The 21,747-nt window shown below is 40.2% G+C and overlaps 2 protein-coding genes across 2 annotated transcripts in view; one reads left to right on the top strand and one right to left on the bottom strand.

Annotated features, from left to right (window-relative positions):
- The window catches only part of NEMF (nuclear export mediator factor), a 37,628-nt gene extending 30,877 nt beyond the window's left edge, over nucleotides 1-6,751 (top strand). Inside the window, exons 24-33 of the mRNA XM_065402698.1 lie at nucleotides 103-154; nucleotides 248-297; nucleotides 1,556-1,703; nucleotides 2,084-2,161; nucleotides 2,250-2,447; nucleotides 3,114-3,146; nucleotides 4,394-4,500; nucleotides 4,620-4,663; nucleotides 4,756-4,835; nucleotides 6,409-6,751. Of these exons, the coding sequence (XP_065258770.1) occupies nucleotides 103-154; nucleotides 248-297; nucleotides 1,556-1,703; nucleotides 2,084-2,161; nucleotides 2,250-2,447; nucleotides 3,114-3,146; nucleotides 4,394-4,500; nucleotides 4,620-4,663; nucleotides 4,756-4,835; nucleotides 6,409-6,486 (868 nt within the window). The 3' untranslated portion in view covers nucleotides 6,487-6,751. The remainder of the gene's footprint in view (nucleotides 1-102; nucleotides 155-247; nucleotides 298-1,555; nucleotides 1,704-2,083; nucleotides 2,162-2,249; nucleotides 2,448-3,113; nucleotides 3,147-4,393; nucleotides 4,501-4,619; nucleotides 4,664-4,755; nucleotides 4,836-6,408) is intronic.
- A 665-nt stretch (nucleotides 6,752-7,416) lies between these two features.
- KLHDC2 (kelch domain containing 2) lies at nucleotides 7,417-21,205 on the bottom strand. Its single transcript, XM_065403227.1, has 14 exons — nucleotides 21,132-21,205; nucleotides 20,300-20,473; nucleotides 19,114-19,193; nucleotides 16,706-16,823; nucleotides 15,216-15,331; nucleotides 14,774-14,855; nucleotides 14,573-14,656; nucleotides 13,787-13,867; nucleotides 13,645-13,703; nucleotides 13,041-13,150; nucleotides 11,459-11,531; nucleotides 9,346-9,433; nucleotides 9,007-9,059; nucleotides 7,417-8,668 (listed from the first exon to the last, which is right to left on the bottom strand). The coding sequence occupies exons 2-14, from the start codon at nucleotides 20,453-20,455 to the stop codon at nucleotides 8,545-8,547; spliced, it is 1,224 nt and encodes a 407-aa protein (XP_065259299.1). The 5' UTR covers nucleotides 20,456-20,473; nucleotides 21,132-21,205; the 3' UTR covers nucleotides 7,417-8,544.
- Nucleotides 21,206-21,747: the final 542 nt, after the last annotated feature.

Genomic DNA, 21,747 nt, shown 5'->3' with positions numbered 1-21,747 from the left:
TAGATAAGTCTGAATTAGTTTGTCCCAGTTGTGGCAGCAGTTCCTCTGTCAGGACTGTGTTATCAGACTGTTATTTCTCTAACGACATGCTGCACCTTTCAGTCTTCACAGATCCCACCAGAAAATGGTTACAAAAGAGGAAGCATCTAACCTGGTAAGCTCCCTGATAAGATCTTCAAACAAGTAGCACAGCGTGTGATTTTTATGAGAGGAAATAATGAAATATAACTTTATTTCACATTTTTAGAGTGACAGTAAGTCACATGGGCGAAGACACTTGTCAGCCAAGGAGAGAAGGTAAGAATGTCTTCATTTTAGGGAAGGAAAGATCTAAATATCTCCATGTATGAAAGTCCTCATTTCTTAAGGAGGAGTTAACCTTTTCTGAGGAAGTCACTTGCAGTGTGTTTCTTGCCACTTGAAATTAACGATATGGATATAACAGACACTGTGAACACAAAGGAGCTGGTTTTTATTAGCTGGAAGAATTGGATTTTTTTGATGGGATACTGGGTAATTTCAAAGGTCTGGTTCAGAATATAAAAGATAGCTTATGCACTGTGGAAATGTATTTGTAAGGGCTTGTGATCTAGTTGAGGTTTCTATGCCACAGAATACTATTTCCCCCAAAGATGCTGTGGTAATGGTCCCATGCTTCTGTGTGCGAACAAGGCAGGAACTGAATCCAAACTCAGTTCTAAGCCCAGCAGCCTCTCTTGCCAGCCCTTGAGGTGGAACATAGGAGTTGGAGCCAAAGGGGCACCAATTTCCTTTCTGGATGTGGTTGCTTAAAGAGCTTCCCAGTTTCCAGCTAGGTGGCTGCCTGACCCACGTTGGCATCAGCTAATCTGACCATGTCTTCTTCTAGGCATCCTCCCTTTCACTCTGGTTACACTGGTCAAAGCCAAGGCTTGAACCAGGAACCTTTAGGTCAGGGGTGGCCAGCCTGTGGCTCTTCAGAAGTTAATATGCGACTCCTTGTATAGGCACCGGCTCTGGGGCTGGAGCTACAGGTGCCAGCTTTCCAGTGTGCCAGGAGGTGCTCACTGCTTAGTGGATTCTGTTCTCTGGGGAAAGATGGGCCTCCCCTCAGAAAGAAGAGTTCTGTGGTTTTTTTGGACAAAACATTACTTATTTTGATAAAAATGAAAGACGCTGGCTGAAGCAGCAGGGCTGCCTGCAGTTCCATGGTCCGGGGGGAGGGGAAACCAAGAGCTTTGAGCTTGGCGAGTTCCTACCTTGGTCTCCTCTGGGAACACAGACCCAGAAGTAGCCTTGTATCCCAGTGTATATCTTCCGGGACCAGTAGTGGCAAGTCAGCAGTTTCTCATGTGGTGCTGAATCACTTTATCATTGGCTTCTATGTTTAAATTTTGAATTTTTTATTATAGATGTGACTTATTTTCCCGTGTTCTTGTTCTTAATTGGTCTATTGACTGAACTTGTAGAGATGTATCCTTTGGGAAGACAGGTGCTATGTTAATGTAAGATCATTGTCGTTTCATACCACAGAACCCTGTAGGAGGGCATATCCCAATGATTATTTTTCTTTTAGGGAAATGAAGAAAAAGAAGCAGCAACATGATATAGAGGATTTAGAACCACCTGAAGGAAAGGAAAGAGAGACCAGCACGCAGCCCCCATCTTCTCCTGTTTCAAACAAGAGCATGTCAGCCCCTCAGCCCATGAAACGAGGACAGAAGGTAGAATGGATGAAGCTGCAGAATTGATTAGATTTACCCAATGAAAAGGGCCCTCTTAAAGACACACATCATATGTTTAATTTTTTTTTTTGCATTTGCCTAATATTCCAATTTGCATATTCGAAAATCTCCAGGCATCTGACAAATTTAGACTCACTTGAATAGTTGTCTGTGTTTAATAACAATTGTTGATTGACTAACATTCAGCACTTTTTATTTCTCTGAATAGAAATGACATCTGTTGGGTTAACACAGTGCTTAAACTAAAAAGAATAGAGAGAGACCATATGCCAGTGAAGAATTGAGCTCTATGTCGATATTTGCAGAAATTCCTTTTTGTTATTTGCTAAACTATTAACCCTCATTTTTCTTCTCTGCAGAGTAAAATGAAAAAAATGAAAGAGAAGTACAAGGACCAGGATGAAGAAGATAGAGAGCTCATAATGAAGCTATTGGGTGTAAGCCAAAATAACTATGGCTTTTCCTTTGAATTGTTTGTTCTGTGCTTGAGTGTAGGTTTAAATCATTTTCATATGTGAAATCTAGTCTGCAGGGTCAAGCAAAGAAGAAAAAGTGAAGAAAGGTAAAAAAGGAAAAATAAAAGAAGAATCAGTAAAGAAACAAGCCCAGAAACCAAAGAGTGGCCATCAGGTTGATGCAGGTCGTAAAGAAGAAACCCCCCCGGTAGAAGTATTAACACATGAGTTCCAGGACATGGCTCTGGAAGATCAGCAGGAGGAGAAGGTAAACACTGTAGACCCGTTTCATTCCCCACACTTTGCAGCATCTTGCTGCTCAGGCTGTTAAATCATTACTTTATTGTACTATAAATATTAAACTGAGTCCGTGTAGTGCTTGCAGAACTGTTTACTCTACTGCGTTTGTGTAGTTGCCACTTTTCTTAGATCAGTGTTTTTTGAGAACAGTGTATATAATGTCAGGACTAATTTTTAATAGCTGTAAGAGGCACCAACCCAAGAAACCAGGAGAGTGCTCCCTGGCCTTCGCTGGAGCACAGACCTGCCAAAACTAGAAGTCTGAGGGGGACGGGGTGTGGCCCAGCTGTGTTGAGGATCTCTTAATGTCATATTGTATCAATTATGCAGTTAAAAAACAATAAAGGGTTTTGTAGATTGGCAGCTTGAATTTCAGTATTTCCACCCAAATCTGTCTCCTTCCACCTTTGCATGTGCCAAGGAAGTTTGGGGATAGAAAGAAAAACCCTATATAAAAATGCAGCAGTACCAAACATACTTAACTTAGCTCTCCCTTAAAATGGTGTTCCATACGCATTGAGGAGACTGTACCCACCCATGACTTTCTATTTGCTGGGAATGTGACCTTTCTGGGAGAAGTATTCTGATGTTCTACAAGTCTTAATGTTTCCTTTTATTTACATCTGTGGTGCAGGAGGAACAGGATCAAGATCAACAGGAAAATGAGGTAAGTTTTATCACCTTCAACACTTCTAATAAAGTGCTAGAATAAAAGTGCTTAGAAAAAGTTTTTAAAAGTCTCTCTGCTCAACACTGCCAATGGCCTGGACCCCAAGGTCCTATCTGCTAACCCAGTTTGAGGAGTGTCAGTGAGGCTTACAATTCCTAACTTGGAGGAGATTGGGCATGTCACAAAGGTGAAGCACTTGGCCTTCCAGAAGGGCGCTAGTCACTATACGTAATGACAGCTGAGGTTTATTGATCGTGGTTTTGGTACAGACCCCATGAGTTCAGACGTATCATCACTGCATTATAACTTGGCTTTTTCAGTCACAGTTAGGATGTGAATTGTCAATCCAGGTATTAATGTTTCTTTATTATAAGGATCAAATCAGTTAACGTTTTTCTAGTGGAGAGCTTAAATGTGACCTTCCTAGTCTCTCAGTTGTATGGCTGTATTAGTGCATAGTGTTAAGGTAATAAATACACAAGTTCCAACAAAACTTGGTTAAAATAACAAGGATTTGACAAACCCATCAAGTAGTTTTCCCTTTGTCTTCACCTGATTAACTCCATCAAGACCTCAGAATAGTGGATGATCCCATATCCCCTATAGGCTGACACAATAAGTAATCAGAGGATGGAGATGGATGGCAGGAGAGAGATCACTTATGTAAAATCTAACTGTGATGAAAATAGTTCTTTAGACTAAAAGTTCCAGTTTACTTTACAAAATTGTTTACTGGACTCTTTAAAAAGCACTTTATATTCAATGTACCAAGCATATATTTTCTCAAAAGCTTTCAGTAGATGTATTCCACACTTAGATAAATCCATTTCTTCAAATTCTCTAAGAGGAAAAGTATGTACTTTCTTTATGTAATAACAAGTCTTAATTGACTATGCTAAAATATAAACCAAATTTGGAAACTCCCCTTTACCTCATTTAAAACTAAAAGCCATATAATCTTGGACCTTCAGATTTTACTTATCAGATTTTTTTTAAACTAGGGTTTCTCCAATAGCCCATCATCTCTTGATATACTGAGTACATTTCAGTAATACTGTGACAACAGATTATGGTATGATATACGCATGGGGATTATGACTTCTCTGCACTTGGGCTGTGAGGGAGAAGGACCAAATTCCAACCTCTTCGGTAGTAAAAGATGGGTTTATTTTTATTGCTTTAATTGTTGCTTTTTGTTTAAATGTTGTTTTCTAGTTTCACAAGGATTGTCTTTGCTATTTTAGGAAGGAGAGAGACTGCTAAATTCTTTGACAGGCCAGCCTCACTTGGAGGATATCCTCCTCTTTGCTATACCAATATGTGCACCTTACACTACCATGACAAACTATAAGTAAGTTGCAGCGATTTATCTGAAGAAGTAATGAACTTTAATTTGACAGATTAGCAGCACATTGAGTTAGTTACTTAACACCTGTGTAAATGGTGTGATTTTTCTTTTTCTTTTGAAAGATATAAAGTGAAGCTCACTCCAGGCACCCAGAAGAAAGGAAAAGGTACTGTATACAGCATAGTAGTCCTTCTCAACCCAGCAGCTTTTGAAGCTGGCACATGCCATTTAACATCTTCTTTCATGTACTTTTTACAGCTGCCAAGACTGCTTTGCATAATTTCATGCATTACAAAGAAGCTACAGCAAGAGAAAAAGATTTATTTCGCAGTGTGAAGGTAAAGAGCCATCTCCTTGGCTTGTTCAAACTGTACTACAGCAAGAATGAAAGCAGCCTTTAGTGCTATTGCTTTCAGTTTTGTCCTTGCATTACTAACTACTTACGCTAAATTATCTCTTCAATCTTGTATTTAGCTGTGACATTGAGTACCTTTCCCAGACATGAGGAAGAGCTCTGGGAAAGTTTGTCTCTCTCTCCAACAGAAGTTGGTCCAGTAAAAGATATCTCACCCACACCTTGTTTCTCCTTATTGGCATAGATTAATAGACTTTTAAGGCCAGAAGGGACCATTAAATCATCTAGTCCCAACCCCCTCATCACATGCCAGCAAGATTTACTCAGTTACCCCTGTCTTGAGCCCAATAACTTGTATTTGACTAAGTATACCTTCCAGAAAATCATCCAGTCTTGATTTGAAGACAGCAAGAGCTGGAGAATCCACCACTTCCTTTCCAGTGGTTAATCACTGTTAGAGTTTTGTGCTGTGTTTCGAATTTGTCTGATTCCAGCCATTAGTTCTTTTTCTGCCTTTCTCTGCTAGATTCAAGAATGCTTTAGAACTGGGTATTTTCTGTACATGAAGGTACAGACACACTGTCATCAAGTCACCTCTCAGTCTTATTTTTGATAAACTACAGACTGAGTTTAGAGTCTCACTGTAAGGCACTTGCTCCAGACCACAAATCATTGTTGTGGCTCTTCCATGTATTGTCTCCAATTTTTCAACATCCAAACTGTACACAGTATTCTAGTGTCTCACCAAGGCCCTGTACAGAGGTAAAATCACCTTCCTGCTCATGCTTGCTATCCTTGTTTATATAGCTAGGGATCGCATTGCCCTTTTGGCAGTCACACTGGGGCTCATGTTCAGTTTGTCTGTGATCCCTAAATCCTCTTCTGAGTGACTGCGTTCCAAGCGAAGTCTCCTATTCTGTCTGCATGGCCTGCATTATTTGTTCCTAGATGTATGACCTTGCATTTTGCTATATTAAAATACATGTACCAAGTGATCCAGATCACACTAACTGCCCTGTCCTCATTTACCATTCTGCAAATTTTATCAGTTATCTTATTTACTTCTAGATCCCTGATAAAAATGTTGAATAATCTGGCCTACCGCAAGTTGTGGTGGAATCTTATTAGGAATGCACCCCTGTGATGATTCCTTGTTAACAACTATTTATAGCGAATACTACTGAACAAACTAGTTATGTTCAGCTAGATAGCTGGAGTGTTGAGCATATATATGATCTGATGATCCATTGTTTCCCATGGAATGAGTGGGAGGTGCAGTAAGTGTTAGTAGTTCTTTATTCATTAAAAACAAGGGGAAGGGGAAGGTCTGAGCACACTGCATTTTCATCCATCATTTGCTGAACTGTCACACGGCCACTTTCTTTGGAGAAACAGGCAGAGAGATGCTGTAATGGAGTGACAGTGACACACTGTTATCACTGGTTCATATGGCATTACTACTTTGCAGCTGGTATTCAGAGAGGACTTGGGAGGCTGGGAAGGAGTGATTGTTGAACACTTCCTACTTGATTTTGACCCTTGATTTTGTTTTGTAGGATACTGATTTATCAAGAAATATTCCTGGTAAAGTGAAAGTGTCTGCACCTAAGCTCCTGAACATGAAAAAGAAGTGAGCGTTGGTCATAAATCATGCATACATGTTTGAACTGCCACTACTACTTCAGAAGAGGACAGTGACAAACCTGCCACCTGGACCTCTTCAAATTTTGCTAATAAAGTAAAATAGCTATAATCACTTGGACTAAATTTAAGAGGCAGAGATGAACTGTTTCCTGCATCTGACCCTGGCCTAGATCTATTTGTATGGACTTTAAATTACATGTAGCATGTGACTCCTCTAAAGTGCACAAGTAAAGTACTACTGGCCTTAGTTGTCAAAGGCAAGACTGATTTTGGACTGATCCTCTTTAATACTGAGAGGACTGGCACAGACCCAGTCCATTCTCTCATTACTTCCTGCTCTAGCTTATGCTGTAGCAAAGTCCTGCTGCTTGTTCTTTCCAGCTCTCCTTTGGCAAAGGCTGGGATTTAAACATACGACCCTGTTTGGAGCCCTCTTTCTAGTCAGGACATTGACTGTATTAATCTGCTCCCACTTAACAGTATCATGTTTGGGAATGAAGCTAGATAATGTTTACCAAAAGCCTGTACAGTCAAATCTATCTGTCATTGCTAAGAAAAGTCCTGCAAGGACATAAATCCAAGTCTTGCTTCTGACTAGTCAGCTGCAGTCACTTACTGGCTGTGGGAGCACAACAACATTATGAATGAATGGGAGATAGTATAATACTTCGCTCATAGTGTGGGGATTTTATATTTGGACTTATATGTACTCTCCCTGTGAGCAGACAAAAAACAAAGGCCAGAGTAAAACAGATGAATGGTGAGCTGTAGCTTAAAAAGCACAGATCTCATAAAATGCCCCAATACTGTTCACCCTAATGGAGCGTATATAAGACAGCTAATTGAATTACAGTTTAGTATTATGAAAAGAAATGAGACAGTAAATGGAGTGCTGAAGTCACTTTGTTCCAATATTTAAATCACAAGCCATTTATTAGTTTCTCAACCCCTCCACTGGATCAGTGGTGGCCTATGCCTCCTGATTCCTGGGAGACAAAGCAGAGCCAGAAGGACTCTAGTGCTGGTTGCTGCTCACATACGATGTACTTTCAGTAGTTTTTAAACTAGTGAAGCTGAACAGAGCCTGGCAGCTGTTAGTCATCAGCTTCACAATATGCACAAAGCTCTGAATATGGAAGCTGCTGAAGACATTAATAATCAAGCCATTCCTGGCAAACTGGCAGTTTGTGCTTTTGGCTACTCCTAGACATGCCTGGTCTAGTTTTGACACTTAACTACTGATTGACTAAAGCATTTTCACACTCACTACAGGATTAAGACAGAATACAATGTCTACTTATCACTCACACTTACAGCTCTTAAATAACCCCATAACAACATGACACTTTGTCACCATCCCTCTACATTTGTGTCTAAACAACTCAAACTTTTTAAAAGTTCTAAACCTTAAGCTGGTGAGCTATTCCTAGCACTAAATTAAAATAGCAGTTTCTCTGACCGTAAACTCATGTGGTCAAACATGTTAGGAACCTGTCTTATTCCTATCTGTGAGATGCTAATACAGACTAAAACTACTCTATCATGTTGACTAATGCTAAAGAGTCATTGTTCTTTCCTATTAATGGTGTCCTAAAGAACATTAGTGCCTGAAAATACTTCTAGCATTTGCCAAACTAAGACCCAGAAATTCAGCAACTACCCACAAATCCTTGAATGGTAACTCCTTAAACAGTGTTTCTCCCTGCATTGACACACTCTGAAGTAATTTAGGATAGGAAAACTACTCTATCATCACGTAATGAAGTGAGTGGCATTAAGTTGAACAAACCATTACTGGTTTAACTTAGCTTAGGCACTGATACATTTCAACTTGCATTAAATACATTTATTGCAAACATCTTTACACAAAAATAGGTTCTCTCTAAGCCATTCACATGCAACTTACAACCAACAAGCTACTACCAACAACAATGCAGATATTTATACAAGTCTCACATCTGCCACACGTGGTTGGTAAAATTATTACATCTTTTAGAATTGCTCATCCATGCAGAGGTCGTTCACAGAAGTAACTGATAGCAGAAGTCTTAAGAGCCAGATGTATTGTTACTTCCAAACCGCTGATTGACACTGTGAAGCAAGTGCTTTGGGAGGCAGGTCCATGAGTTGGCTAATATCTCTTTGAAGCAAATGACTGCTTCTAGGCACAGCCTTAGAAAAATAATGAATATCTCAGTTACTATTAAAAACATAAGTGAAATAGCACCAAAGGTAAGAATTCTGTTTCTTAAAGCTGTTTAGTTGACTTGTTCCCCCCAAAGTATTAGCTGTTTTCATTGTCAAAGGATTATGAAGTCTTTACAAAAGAATGGAAGCAGCAAGACTCCTTCCATCACTGAATGCTATTTCAGCTTTCCTAGGGGAATGTTATTACCTCAGTCTCCCAAGTATGCCTAGGCACCATGATCCAGTACTAAAGTACAAGGTATTAGTAAATGAGAAAGGAAGAATAGGGGTGTAAGATTCAAAAGTGTATTTTTTTTTTTTACCTTACGAGAGATTTTGGTTGTAGAGAAAACACAAGTATCTCATTACTATGCGCCTGGAAAGAGAGATGTTAATTAATATTTGAAGCCTTATTGTTAAATGCATTGATAAGTTTATTCCTTAAAAAGCAGCAAAAGTTTCTCTCTTAAACAGCGAAATTTTCCTGTGGCGTTGAAAATCTTAGTCACTGATGGCAGAAAAAGGCATTTCAGAGTTGCAGTTGAAGTGACAGATGCTAAGGGCGGGTGGGGGAGGTCTCACTTTTTAAAAAACTTGTTTTTCCACATAGCTGCACTAGAAGGTACATACTACATAGGTGAAATTCTTAAAAACAGACTTACTGCTTTGTGATGGGCAAGCAAGTTGTTGGCACAGCCACCAAAAACAATCACCTCTCCTTCTTCACTTGCACAAGCTGTATGCCACAGCCTAGAAAATGAACAAGCCACACATGTATTAAGTACAAAGAGAAAGAGTCCAAGTACCGCATCAATACCATTACAGAGAAGTGCTGTGAGATAAGATGTAATATTTATATGCAAGGTCGATGCAGACAGGTTAGCTTCAGCATGTAATAATTTCTAGCAACAGTAAAGAATGACTTCAGTGGATAAGAGTTATCATTCCCTGTACACAAACCATATTACAGATATCCACTTTGTAAGCTGTTTGGGTGGGAAAGCAAAGGAGGGCCGAGTGGTTCTGATGTTCTGAGTGGTTCTATAGTCTGATAATGGGCACTTGTGAAGTTCATCTTTTGAAGGTAAACTAAAATTTACGGTAATCCTAGTTTTGGTAGCTGAAGGATTTGTGAAGAAATATTGTTTGATGGTAGAGCATTCTATTTTTTTCAGTCAAGCCAATCATATCAGAGGCTTCCAGTTTTTGAGAGCTGAACGAACCAGTTACAACAAGATTATCCAAACAATGAGACAAGGTGAACCCTCACCATCCACACTGTCACATTCCACCTGTTGTCTAACACGTTATTACCGATACATCAAATTTCAGTGTTTTTATTAAGCATCTGAAAAATACTATTTAAATTTCAACATACTATTTAAGGCAGGTTTCTGAACCCTGCAGGAAGATCAATTGTAAGAAAGGTGCTTGGGGTAGGACAAAGTTTAGCTCTAGTAGATTACTACAATCTTACTACAGAATTTTGCACAATAAGGAACGAGTACTTTCCCATATTGCCTTTTCTAAAAGATTAGCCTTCAGTTAACTAGCTATAGTATGCTCAGGGCTGACCACCACATAAGAATTATGATACTGAATCAGACCAGTGGTCCATTCAGTCTGGTATCTTGCAGCTGTGGTCAGTACTAGACACTTCAGTAAAAGGTACAAGTAGTGCCATACTAAGCAGGTTATCCTATACCTGTCCATCAGTTGGGACTGGCTTATGCCCAGAGGCACTGACGTTCATCATCATTCTAAAACATTTTATCGAATGTGACTGTGCTTAGTCTAATCCATGAGTGCAATCCTTGGATCTCTGTCTCAGTTGCAACTTGTACCAACAAGTTCCATAGACCACTTATGCAAAAGAGTCTTTCCTTTTCTAAGTTTGTTACCTTTCACTTCTATTCAATGTCCCTTTGTTTTTAGTACAATAAAGTGTAAGAGTACCCCTATGCCTTCCCTATATTGTTATCTTATATCTTTCTCTAAACAGTCCCAATTGTGTGAATCTTTTCATTCCTTTAATTATTTTTTGACAAACATCTCTGAACTCCCTCTATTACGGCTTGAGATTGGGTGACCAGAACTTAACAGTATTCCAAGCAAAGATGATTTATGGTGACATTACAATGTTTTCCATCCCATTTTTATGCACCCTAACTAACACTGTTATGACTTCAGCCATGTAAAAGACAATGGTCTCTATTTAGACAAAGTCCATCAAGCAAAGTACTCTGAGGCAGAGCCAGCTGTCAGCCAGGGCAATCAAAGCTTTGTGATTCCCCTTATGTCCAGAGCAGCAGTTTTAAACAAACATTCTGTTAGTAGACTGAGTATGGATTTCCAAGTCTGACATGTTAAGGTCTACTCTGCCTGTAGAGTACTAGAGCTTTGTGTACTAACACCACTAAAATGGACATTCTAGTTCGTTCTCTGCCATTTTATAGGCTAATAGTTACGCAGAACAGTAATATAGTTTTGAGTTCCAAACAATGTAATCACAGAGAGATCTGCAGGAGTCTGTATCAGCACACAGACATATAGCTACCTTAATCCTGCACCTTCATAAAACAGGATGTATTATCATGGTTGGGTAAGAGCAACCAATCTGATTTATCACTACTTTAACGTTAAAAAAAGATGCAGTATTAGTGAAAAAGTGATCCAAGACCTGTGTGCCATATCAATGCTACAGACTGCCCCCTAAGATTTCCTAGACACTATTACTGGTTTTTATACATTTCCAAGAATGTATGTACACCTTACCTTGGTTTTTCAGAATAATTATGCTCAAACTGTTTCCACTCATTCTTACTGATACAATAAATCCAAGCATCACCTATAAATACAAAGATATATTAACCCTTGTCACTGTTGCCAGAACAAGCATGTTCTGGTATAACATAAGAATACAGTGTTTAACCATGTGTGTCCCAAATTCTTCAGGACTGAAATTTGCAATTTGTGGCTAGCTGTGTGAAAACTTGCTCTCACTGGTGGTTTTCTGTGGCTAGGACAGAGAAAAGAGGCAGGTGGGGAACCTATGCTTTTATCCCTTGTCCATACCAGTAGCAAACTTTCATTCGGGAATGAAATCTAAATCTACACGAACTTCAAAAATTGTAAACTGTTACTTCTCATTCAGAGCTGGGAGTGTAGTGGTTTTGTAGAAAAAGAAAAATACAGCCAGAAAGTTGAACATAAATTACTAATCATCTCCTCCTCCTCTCTGGGTCCCACTCCACATGACTGCATGTACAGGAGGCCATTACACACAAACACTGAAATCCTTATTTATGTTTTTTTATATACGTGCTGTTAAGTCCTTCAATCACCAAGTTAAATTATACATTGTGTACACGTGTGTAGGTATATAGTCCTCTCTACGGAAGGAAGAGATAAATGTCTTGTCATTTTAAATTCCTTCTAAAACACAACAGACCACACTGAAATGATGGAATGCTTTTCCTTGCAGAAAACAGCTTACCTATGAAAACTAGATGTCATTTCATATGATGTAATATTATTAATGAAGTTTTCATAAGCCTCTCTAAATGTGCATTTGATCTTGATAAAGTTTACAAAACAAAGCTGATTACATGTTGAATTAGACAAGAGTAGTGTTGCTTTTTTAATAATCATAAGAAATCAGTCACATGATGGCCAGTCTGTTGATGATGCAATTCTTGTTTTCCCCTGGGGCTAGATAGTGTAACTCATACAGTTTGGGGGACTGGTATAGCCATCTTACCACTCTGGGAGTAGTCTGCCATCACATTCCATTCGTCTGAATGGATTTTACACCACACAAGGTAGTTGACTATAATCAAATAGCACTTTTCAAAGATAAGCCTAATATTTTCAGTACTGACAAGGCTGAACAAGTCTACAGCAGGTCACCTAACCACAGATTTTCACATTGCTGAAAAGATTAAGAAATGAGCTCTCAGCTTCTGATTGGACTTGGAATGCTCTATTTTTAAAAAATGCCATTGCTGCTATGAGACGTGAACGAGCACTGCAAAATGTTACTCACGGGAATAGTCAATGGCTAGGACACTAGAGAGGGACTCAGGAGACCTAGGTTCAATTCCCAGGTCTGCCACTGGTTTGCTAGATGACCTTAAGTGAATTTGCTAGATGCAATTCACTTAACCTGTGCCTCAGTTTCCCCATCTGTAAAATGGAGACCGTGATACTGACCTTTATAAAGCACTTTGAGTTCTATGGTTGGAAAGCACTAGGTATTACTGAGACAATGTTAGTAAATAGTTTACGGTTAAACAGACACTTGAGCATGCAATTGTATAGAATTTGAAGAGTGTAAAGGTTCCTTAGAATTACTTACTCAGTGGCTGCTTATCGGTGGTAAACCCTCCAAAGAGAAATAGGTGATCTGATGAAACAGGAGTTAAGGAATGCCAAGATCGGCCTACTGGGCAAATGCCTTGTGTAATTCTGCATTTAAACAAAAAAGCACCCCAAGTTACAGACCAGCTAAAACACAGTGCAGACTTTTTTGGGTCCAATGATTTTTCAGATATTAAATCCATACAGTTAAGTACTGGATGCTAACTTTGACCAACTATTAGCAACAATTCAGTTTCTTGTTGAGGAAGGCACAGTTCATTTCTCAACGATTAGAAGTCAGACTTCCTGGAAAGAGTTATTGCAGACAGACTAATCCAATGAAGACAGAATAGTCTCAAATAATGGCCGTCTGAAAGGCAGAAGGCCTTTTACTCATCTCCAGACACTTTAAAATTAGTGATGGCCAGTGAAACAAGGTACTAGGACATAAACGTTTAGTCATACCTCTCTAAAAGCAATGCATTTGATGGTAAATACTTTGAAGTTCTGTCAGAATGATTTGCAGGTGAAAAAGCACATCTACAAATACAATTATGTACTGCCTTAAAAAAAAAGGAAGACTAAAGAGCTTTGATACCTACATTTCATTCCACTCCCATGTGTCCAAATTAAGATGATAAAGATCATTCATTCTAGAATCCTAAAATAAAATAGATAAAAGTTGAATGAACTATTCACTTTAGAGATTCAGCAGCAACATTGTAAAACTGTTCTTACACTTACTCGGTATCTGCCTCCAAACACATAGCCTCTGTTCCCAACTGTAGCGCAGGCATGGGCTGCTCGGGGTGAGGGGGATTTACCCTGAGAGAAGAAAATATTAAAATTCGAAGGAAGACTTGTTTGATAGTGTTATTCAGATAACGGTATTGAGCAGAGGCTGGAAACTAAGAAAGGAAATCTGGTCAGAGATCTTTAACAGCTCCATAATTACACAGATGTTATATTCAAGATAAAACTAAATACCATTTCCCTCCAGAAACTCATGATCAGCTAAGGGGGCAGAAACTGTGGATTAACAGTCTGATTTAAGGTGACCGGCAGCAGGTGGGGACAGGGGAGAAAATGGAGTTGCATTCATCTATGTAAGGGAGGCCCAAGAGACCCAAGTTTTACTTGTTTGGGGGGGGGGGGGGGAGAGGGGAATAAGGGAGAAAGACAGGCAGATCTGCCAATAAAATAACTACTGAAATTATATGACTACAATATAGAAGTGGTACTTCAATAAAAGTCAATTGCTCAAAGCCACTGCTACTGAGGCAAGTCACTGCTGGAAGCCCATGGAGGCACCTATGTAGAGCAGCCTTTTGATCTGTAGACTTCCTCTTTCTTAATGAGTATCAGAACAAAACTAAAAAAAAAAAAAAACAGGCCTAGCAAGTGAGGATACTTTGCATAGTATTGCTACTCTTTATCTTCATGTCCCTTCTAGTGTCAATCCTAGAAAAAGCTGCCATTTCTGCTGAAGAGTTATGTTTTACTCAGTGTCAAAATTCTTTTAAAAATTACCGTGGTTATGGGCTGGCTCCAAGAAAAGGTTTCAGTATCCAGAACATGTACGTGATCATTCCATCCTCTAGGCTGACCTGAGTTCTTTAGAAAATTGATGAAAAAACGATTACATTTCCATTTTAACTAACATATTATGCACTAGCAACAGAATGTTTTCTGCTGAAAATTACTCTTAGGTGGAGAAAGAAGGTTACTTACCCAAAAAGAGGTTTCATCAAATTCAAAAGTTCCTATTGGTATCCCTTCAGGCGAATAACCATAACCTCCAAAAAATATTAGCCTGCTCAACAGAAATTACATCAAGATTATCAAAAGCAAGTACCATTGTACGGCAATCTCTACTATTACAACGTAATGCTCAGTAAAGGCTTTTCACACACAGCATATGGGAAAACTCACTATGCTCCCTTGACTTTGTTACCAAATTACAAGTAAGGTTTTTCTTATTTTCAAACATGTTTAGGGTTGAGCACTTTTTAAATGTTTATTTAGAATCAAACCCAGCACAAGATTCAATGTATAAAATGTATTCCCTTCCCAGTTTTGTTCAGCTTAGATACAATACACCAACAAGAATGACAATCTTATTAAAAAAAAAGTCACAAAGAGAACTGCAAAACTTTTGTTCATGCTTGCTTACTTATTTTTATAAACCCAAACTCCAAGTTTGTCCTTTGATGAGGGGGGAACACCTTGACATTCTACTCTAACCCACTGCAACACTTTGTCCTTGGATCTGGAGTTTAACATGTAGAACTACAAGACAATAAAAATAAGAGTTTTTTTTAAACCCACACAGTTAGCATACATCTAGAGACTAAAAAATGTTTCAATATATTGATTAGCATGCGCCAGCAGAAAAGTATATAGTTCTTTTCCAAGCTCAGAATACTATGATGAAATATTCTGAGGTCACATGTAAGGATCCAACAACCCCCCAAAGTAGGCCCTTAATGCTGTTCTACACCTGTGAAAGGAGTATTAGCGCTGAACTTAGTTTACTACTCCCATCCCAGGGTGGAAAGCAGTAGTACTCCCCCAAACTCCAGCCATTTGAATGTAAAATAGTTCACTCAGCAGATTTTTTATATAATCATCTCTCCTTTCTTGCACACTTTGCTGTGCAGAGGGACAGCTGATGTTGAATTTAACTTATCATTATGCGAATGATGAAGTCTATCAGTGACATGAATATGAAGCTCGTCAGATGTCTGAGCTATTTTATTTCAGCCTGTCTGCATCATCATTTCATCAGTTTACACTGAGTTTATGTTTTAAGGGTATCTTTTTTTAAGTGAAAGCTTAGATTCTCCAAGCATGAGACGGATGGAAGGAAGAAAGAAAGAAACATTTCACCAAACTACCACAAACCAGCTTAATTCATCACCATTTCTATCCATTCGCAAGTTTAAGATTTCAGTGGATTTTTGAAGCTCCCAGCCTTCAAAATTAAGTAGACTCAAAGAATCTATGTAATATGACTACAGGGTGAATTTGACCAGTACATTAGGATTAACACCACTTATTTTGCAGTAACTACAACTACTGGAGAGGAGGATGTTTTACAGCATTGCAATCTACTCCTTCAGTCATGCCAAACTATCTAGGGCTGGACCCGATCCATTCCCAAAACCCGTATCAGCCAATACAGTTACAGGGAAATTGAACTGGAGGAAGTCACTGTGTCAGCCATCTGGATGAAAAGCTCAGAGTGGTAAAACTACTATTGTAAGTTGTTGCTTCTTTGGCAAGTGTAAAAAAGTAACATTTGTTTGGATTACTTCAAGTTTGAGGAAGTGATTGCAGGAAAGAAAACTAGTTTCTCTGTTCCAAGCAATGAACATACAGACAGAAGATGAAGGTATGTTGTAGGAGAGGATGTGAAGAACCTAATGACTTGCTACCTGTTCAGCATTCCCCAGTCATTAACATGACAATATCAAGGCTTGGTTAACACAGTCCAGCAGACATACTATATCTGTTCAGAAGGAAGAGCATTTGTAGTTTATGAAATGTGATATTTTAATGTGCTTAGAAGTCAGTCTGATCTTTAGTACAGAATGGGGCTACAAATAGTGTCTATTGGAACCTCTTTAACAGAAAGGGTATAATTAATCTTCAGACACTTACCTTGTTTGTATTGCCACGTGCATGATGCCCTCCAAATAAATACAATACTTTGTCTACACACACAGCACAACTGCCTGACATGGAAGGTGGAACATCTCCTTCTGTTTTTTTTTTATTCCTGGAAAGATACACAAAAGCATTTAAAAACTGATAAAAAGGAAAAGATTATTATGTCTGAAGTCGAAGGATTCAATCTGACTGGCTGAGTTATTAACTACAACAGGTATTTGTGGGATATTCAGGACTCCAGTTTTGAGTCATTTGGATCTTTGTAGTAACAGCACTTCGAACACACTGAAAAACCCTCCTTTTACAAAGACATATTTTTGGGGGATTCTCTATGTCCAATTCAGAGGACTAAGGATCCTCCTCCCCTCCTCCGCCTTTTTGAAATGGAGATACTCAGACACAGAGAATCCTCCTTTAAAAAACACATCTTGGTAAAAAAAAAAAAAGGAGGTTTTTTTAATGTTTTCAAAGCGCTGTAATCACAAGGATGCATTTCCAAACTCAAGGCTCCACATGACCACAAGGACAGCAACTGCCAAGTAAGACTGGACGGGACTCCCTTCTGAACCAGTTAATACTGCTCCTTAAAGAGTTTAGGGCACTTTGCAGGATAAGTCCCTAGTTGTCTAGAGAGGTGAAGCAACACATAACCCCCACTACCAACAGCAGGTATGCAGCTTCTGAACAACTTTCAGGGTTTTTTTTTGTTGGACAAGGAAGCAAAAATAGTATATGTAGCTAAACAGATGTTTTTAATTTAAAAAAAGATAGTATTTCCTTCATCGTGTTGTGAAGGTACTCTATCTGAACACAGGTTTATTTCATTAGGTTATTTGCTGTAGTATGTTACAAATATATACAATCTACAGAAACTATATTTGATATCAGGGGTTCTCAAATATTCCACAGTGTTTGTCACACCTTAATGGAGAAACTGTCTTGGGAGACACCTCCTCTCCCATTTAGGGGCAAGTGACGTCCCTGTGGCAACTACAGCAATCACTTACATGGAAAAATAAGATTAAGAAAACTTAATATTTAACTTTTATAATGCAGTTTGCAGGGTGAATAAAAATCAGTGATTTAAAAAAACAAAAAACCCCACGAAGTCAGTTTCAATTTTAATTAAATATGGATTTCTAAAAAATAAATGCACTTAAAATTAAAAAATTTGAAATTGACAACCTATGTTAAGGTTTAAATAATTATTCAAATCATTTCAACTATACAAAAAAATAATACCTAATAGTACATATAGTATTTGCTGCCAAATTTTAAAGGTCAAACCACTGAATTGGGATGATTTAGTTGGGAATTGGTCCTGCTTTGAGCAGGGGGTTGGACTAGATGACCTCCTGAGGTCCCTTCCAACCCTGATATTCTATGATTCTATGAACTGGTGGAAGCCACTGGCTAAGCTCCTTGAACTAGAGTCTGTTGAAGTGCTAACCCAACCTTTGACAGTAGTAGCCTCTCCTGCAGATGCAGAGAAAATATTTTCTTCATTTCAATTTATTCAACTAGTTCAGCTCAGTTACTAATTTAATTCCAAGTTAAGAAACCAATTGGGAGTTGAAACACCAAGAAAGCTTGTTTTCCACTTCCTGTTTAAGAATAAAAACCAGGGATCAGGGGATGAGATCTATTCGTTCTAAACTCATGAAGAACATGGTGACCAGAAACCTCAGTTCAATTCACTAACTATAGTTAATACTGCCTTTGTTTAATAAACCAGTTAGTTTTGAATGCAAAACATATTTTGATGTTTTTTTCTTATGTTTCCAGCACATTTAGGATAGTTTTATTTTTAAAAAATTAAAATGCTGTTTTTGTGCATTTTTAATTTATGTTTCCATCCAAGTAGAGCTTGACACAGATCACAAGTAAAAAATAATCATACTCTAGTAAATAAGAAATGCATCATTTTCTAAAATTAAAAAAAAGGTAAAAATTAAGAATCTGAGTAAGTGTATGTGGAACTGTATAACTGCTTAAATAAATGTGTATAGATATAGTGTATGCTCCTGGTTAACAAAAAGTACCACCAAATTTAGTGTACAGGCTATATTAACTAGCAAATCAAATCAACCTTTCTTTAGAAAAATAACTAAAAGGTACAAATGCAAAACACGATTAAAATGGATTTAAATCAAAGTTCCCTGCTTGCTGATTAAAGTCAGTGATTTAAATTGCTTATATTTAAATCAAAGGATCCTGGTGTGGCAGTTTGTCATCTGGAAAGGAGGAAAGGCAGTGCCATGTTGACCAGACAGTTTTCTGCAGGTCACCAGCAATTCCTCCATGGATCATCAGTATGATTTATAGATCAGTTTGAGAACCTCTTTATTTTTCCTTTCTTAAGCCAGAGTCTTTATTTTAAAGTCACTCATGTACTGTACCATCTTCCAGTTTCCATGCTGTAGATCCATATTTCATCTCTAGGCAGATAGAAGTCATAAAATCCCCTAACTTGAGCATTCTGCAGGGAGAGCAGAGAAGAGAAAAGGCACTATTACAAAAGGCTCGACATTTTATATCATGTACAGTCAAATGTTTTCAGGCCTGCCCTCCTTCCCCCTCAGAAACAAGTCAACCTATTTTTAAGTGTTTATGAAACAGAAAATACATCAGGAATCAGAGGAGGGATAAGTAGTGTGACCAGTGCAGGCTGCACTTCAGTGACTCTCACTTGTGTAACAGCCCTCAGGGAGCAGTTACACACTGTGACAAATTTAAGCAGTCTCAGGGCTACTTTAGCTTGTGTTGGGAACTGCACCAGCTCACAGCAGACTCCAGAATCAGAAGAGTATTAACATGGGTTAAAGCCACCTTTGCAGCCTCCTCCCTCTGGCACACTAAAGCTCTAGCATGAGGATCTGCGCCCAGACTTATTTATTTATTTATTTATTTTAAAGGATGTTGCCAGATGTTAGTGGAATACACTAGGCACCTTGTTTCCAGATATCTGCAAAAAATTTAGTTTGCTGTCAAATGAAAATAAATTTGGTGACCTTACCCTTGTGACTTGGACAAACAAGAACTAGATCATAATATGGTTTTACTTTTTTGTTTAAACTACACATATGCCAGCATGATTAGCAGACTACTCAGGAACTCTGAACTCTAATGTATCGCCGAGTAGGGGTGTGCTGGAAAAGCTGTGTGGATAACATTGTTAAGTGCCGATCTGCGCCATGTCTTGGTCAACCAACTAACAGTATTTCCTTATCTTCCAGAGGATTAAATATCTTGCAAGAAAGAGAGAACAGAAACCCCATCTCCTACAAATAGCCATTGATTAGTCTTCAGAGCATTTATTTAACATCATTTTACAAGGGTCACACCATTTCTAACTACTTATATGTCATCTTAAAGTTATAGTTCAGTACTTGGCATGTCAAACTTTTTTTTGAGTGGTTATATTATGTAGTTAGAGTCTTGTTGAAATACTGAGTGAGGCCAGTCAACCTTGAAAGCATCCCCAATGACAGATGCCTGGGTCAGTGCAGAGAGAAGCTGTTTTGTCAGATAAGGAGGTCTTAGCTGTAGTAATATTTTAAAAGAATAACAGTTTGAGAATGGTACCTTATAGCCTCCCCAAACAAACATGCAGTGCCCATCAGTGACTGCTACATGCCCACTGCGCTCTGCGGGGCTGCTGTTCTCCAGCTGCTCAAAGTTGTCCTCAGCGGGAGCTGGGAGCTCTTCATCTGCCTGCAGCTCTTCATTATCATCAGCCATTTTGATACAGGGCTATTCCTAAAACAGACATGTGGGACTTTTAATAACCGCTGGGTGAAACAATGAGTACAGAAACGCCACAGAGCCGCTTCCTTCACACAGGTGAAATATGCAAAATGGAAACAAGAGCGAGAGCGAGAGCCCCACGGGTGTGCCGGAGTTTCCTTGTGCACTACACTGCGTTGGGTTGCCGCTGGGAGCAGAAGTCTCCGCTGGGCGTTTCTCGTGTGTCACTGCATTTCTGGAGGACCACAGGTCACAAACCCACCGCGGGGTTTCAAGGCCTTGCTTCAGGACTCTTGGCACAAGTGGCTGCTACCGCAGCGCGTCCACACCAGCAACGGGGGAGCAAAACCTGCTGGAGACAAGGCCAGGCGCGACGTGCCCCGCAGGGGGGCGGGGGGGGGGGGCGCTGCTCACTGACAGCCAGGGGCCGGGCCCCGCCCACCCCGTCCCCGGGTCCCCCGCCAGGGAGCGGCGCGAGCAGCGCCCGCGCTCGGTACCGGAGGGACAGCCGCCGCCTGGCGGGGGCCCCCGACCCTGGCACTCGCCGCCCGGCCCCTCGCGCGCAGGGGACAGGCCCCCCAGGGCTGCCCCGGGCACTGAACCCGCCGGGCCCCTCCCCCAACGCCGCCGCAGGGCGGGGGCAGGCGGCTCGCGCCACCCCCTGACTCACCTCAGCGGGCCACCCAGCCTGTTGTGGGTCACCACTGTCAACATCCGCCGCGGCCGACTTCCGCTCCCGGCAGCCTCCGCGCCCAGCGCCGGCTCCGCCCCCAGAGACCGTCGCGCGCGCCCCCGCGAAAACCCGAGGGGGGAGGGGCAGGCGTTGCCGCCAGGCCGCAGGGTAGCAGCTTGGCTGGTTCTGAGGATGTGTTGCTATTACCCCTGCGCTAGGCGCTGTACAAAGTAGGGCTGCCCGCTGTCCTGGCATCTGGACGTCTTCCCAGCGCAGTAAAAGTCCCGGGTTTTGTCAGGCACTCCCCTATTGGGAGGCTGAGGGCAGCAGTGCCTGCGCACCGGATGCTCTAGCTCCGGAGTATTTGGGAAATGGGAGCAGCAAGTGGAACAGGCAGAGCAGGTACTGGCAGTGGGGTCACCGCCAGGTGAGGGTACTATGGATCAGCTGGTGCCATATCCTGTTTGCCAAGGTCAGTGGCCAGGGCAGCCCTGGCAGCAGGTGCCATCCCCCAGGGATGGGATAGGGAGACAGTGCCGGGGGAGGAGGCCAGGTGTATATGGTAGAAGGTAGGGGGCAGGTGGATGTCCTGTTTTTTTGCACCTCAGAGGGC

Source organism: Emys orbicularis, chromosome 4 (assembly GCF_028017835.1).
Source record: "Emys orbicularis isolate rEmyOrb1 chromosome 4, rEmyOrb1.hap1, whole genome shotgun sequence".
Lineage (NCBI taxonomy): Eukaryota > Metazoa > Chordata > Testudines > Emydidae > Emys > Emys orbicularis.
Note: the sequence above shows the minus strand (reverse complement) of the source record. Positions and strands in the feature narration are given on the sequence as shown.

Coding starts and splice junctions, on each gene's coding strand:
- KLHDC2 (XM_065403227.1), bottom strand. CDS start 20,455: ATGGCTGATGATAATGAAGAGCTGCAGGCAGATGAAGAGCTCCCAGCT. Junction 9,060..9,345: donor TGCTTGCCCATCACAAAGCA/GTAAGTCTGTTT, acceptor CTCTCTTTCCAG/GCGCATAGTAATGAGATACT. Junction 8,669..9,006: donor CAACCAAAATCTCTCGTAAG/GTAAAAAAAAAA, acceptor TATTTTTCTAAG/GCTGTGCCTAGAAGCAGTCA.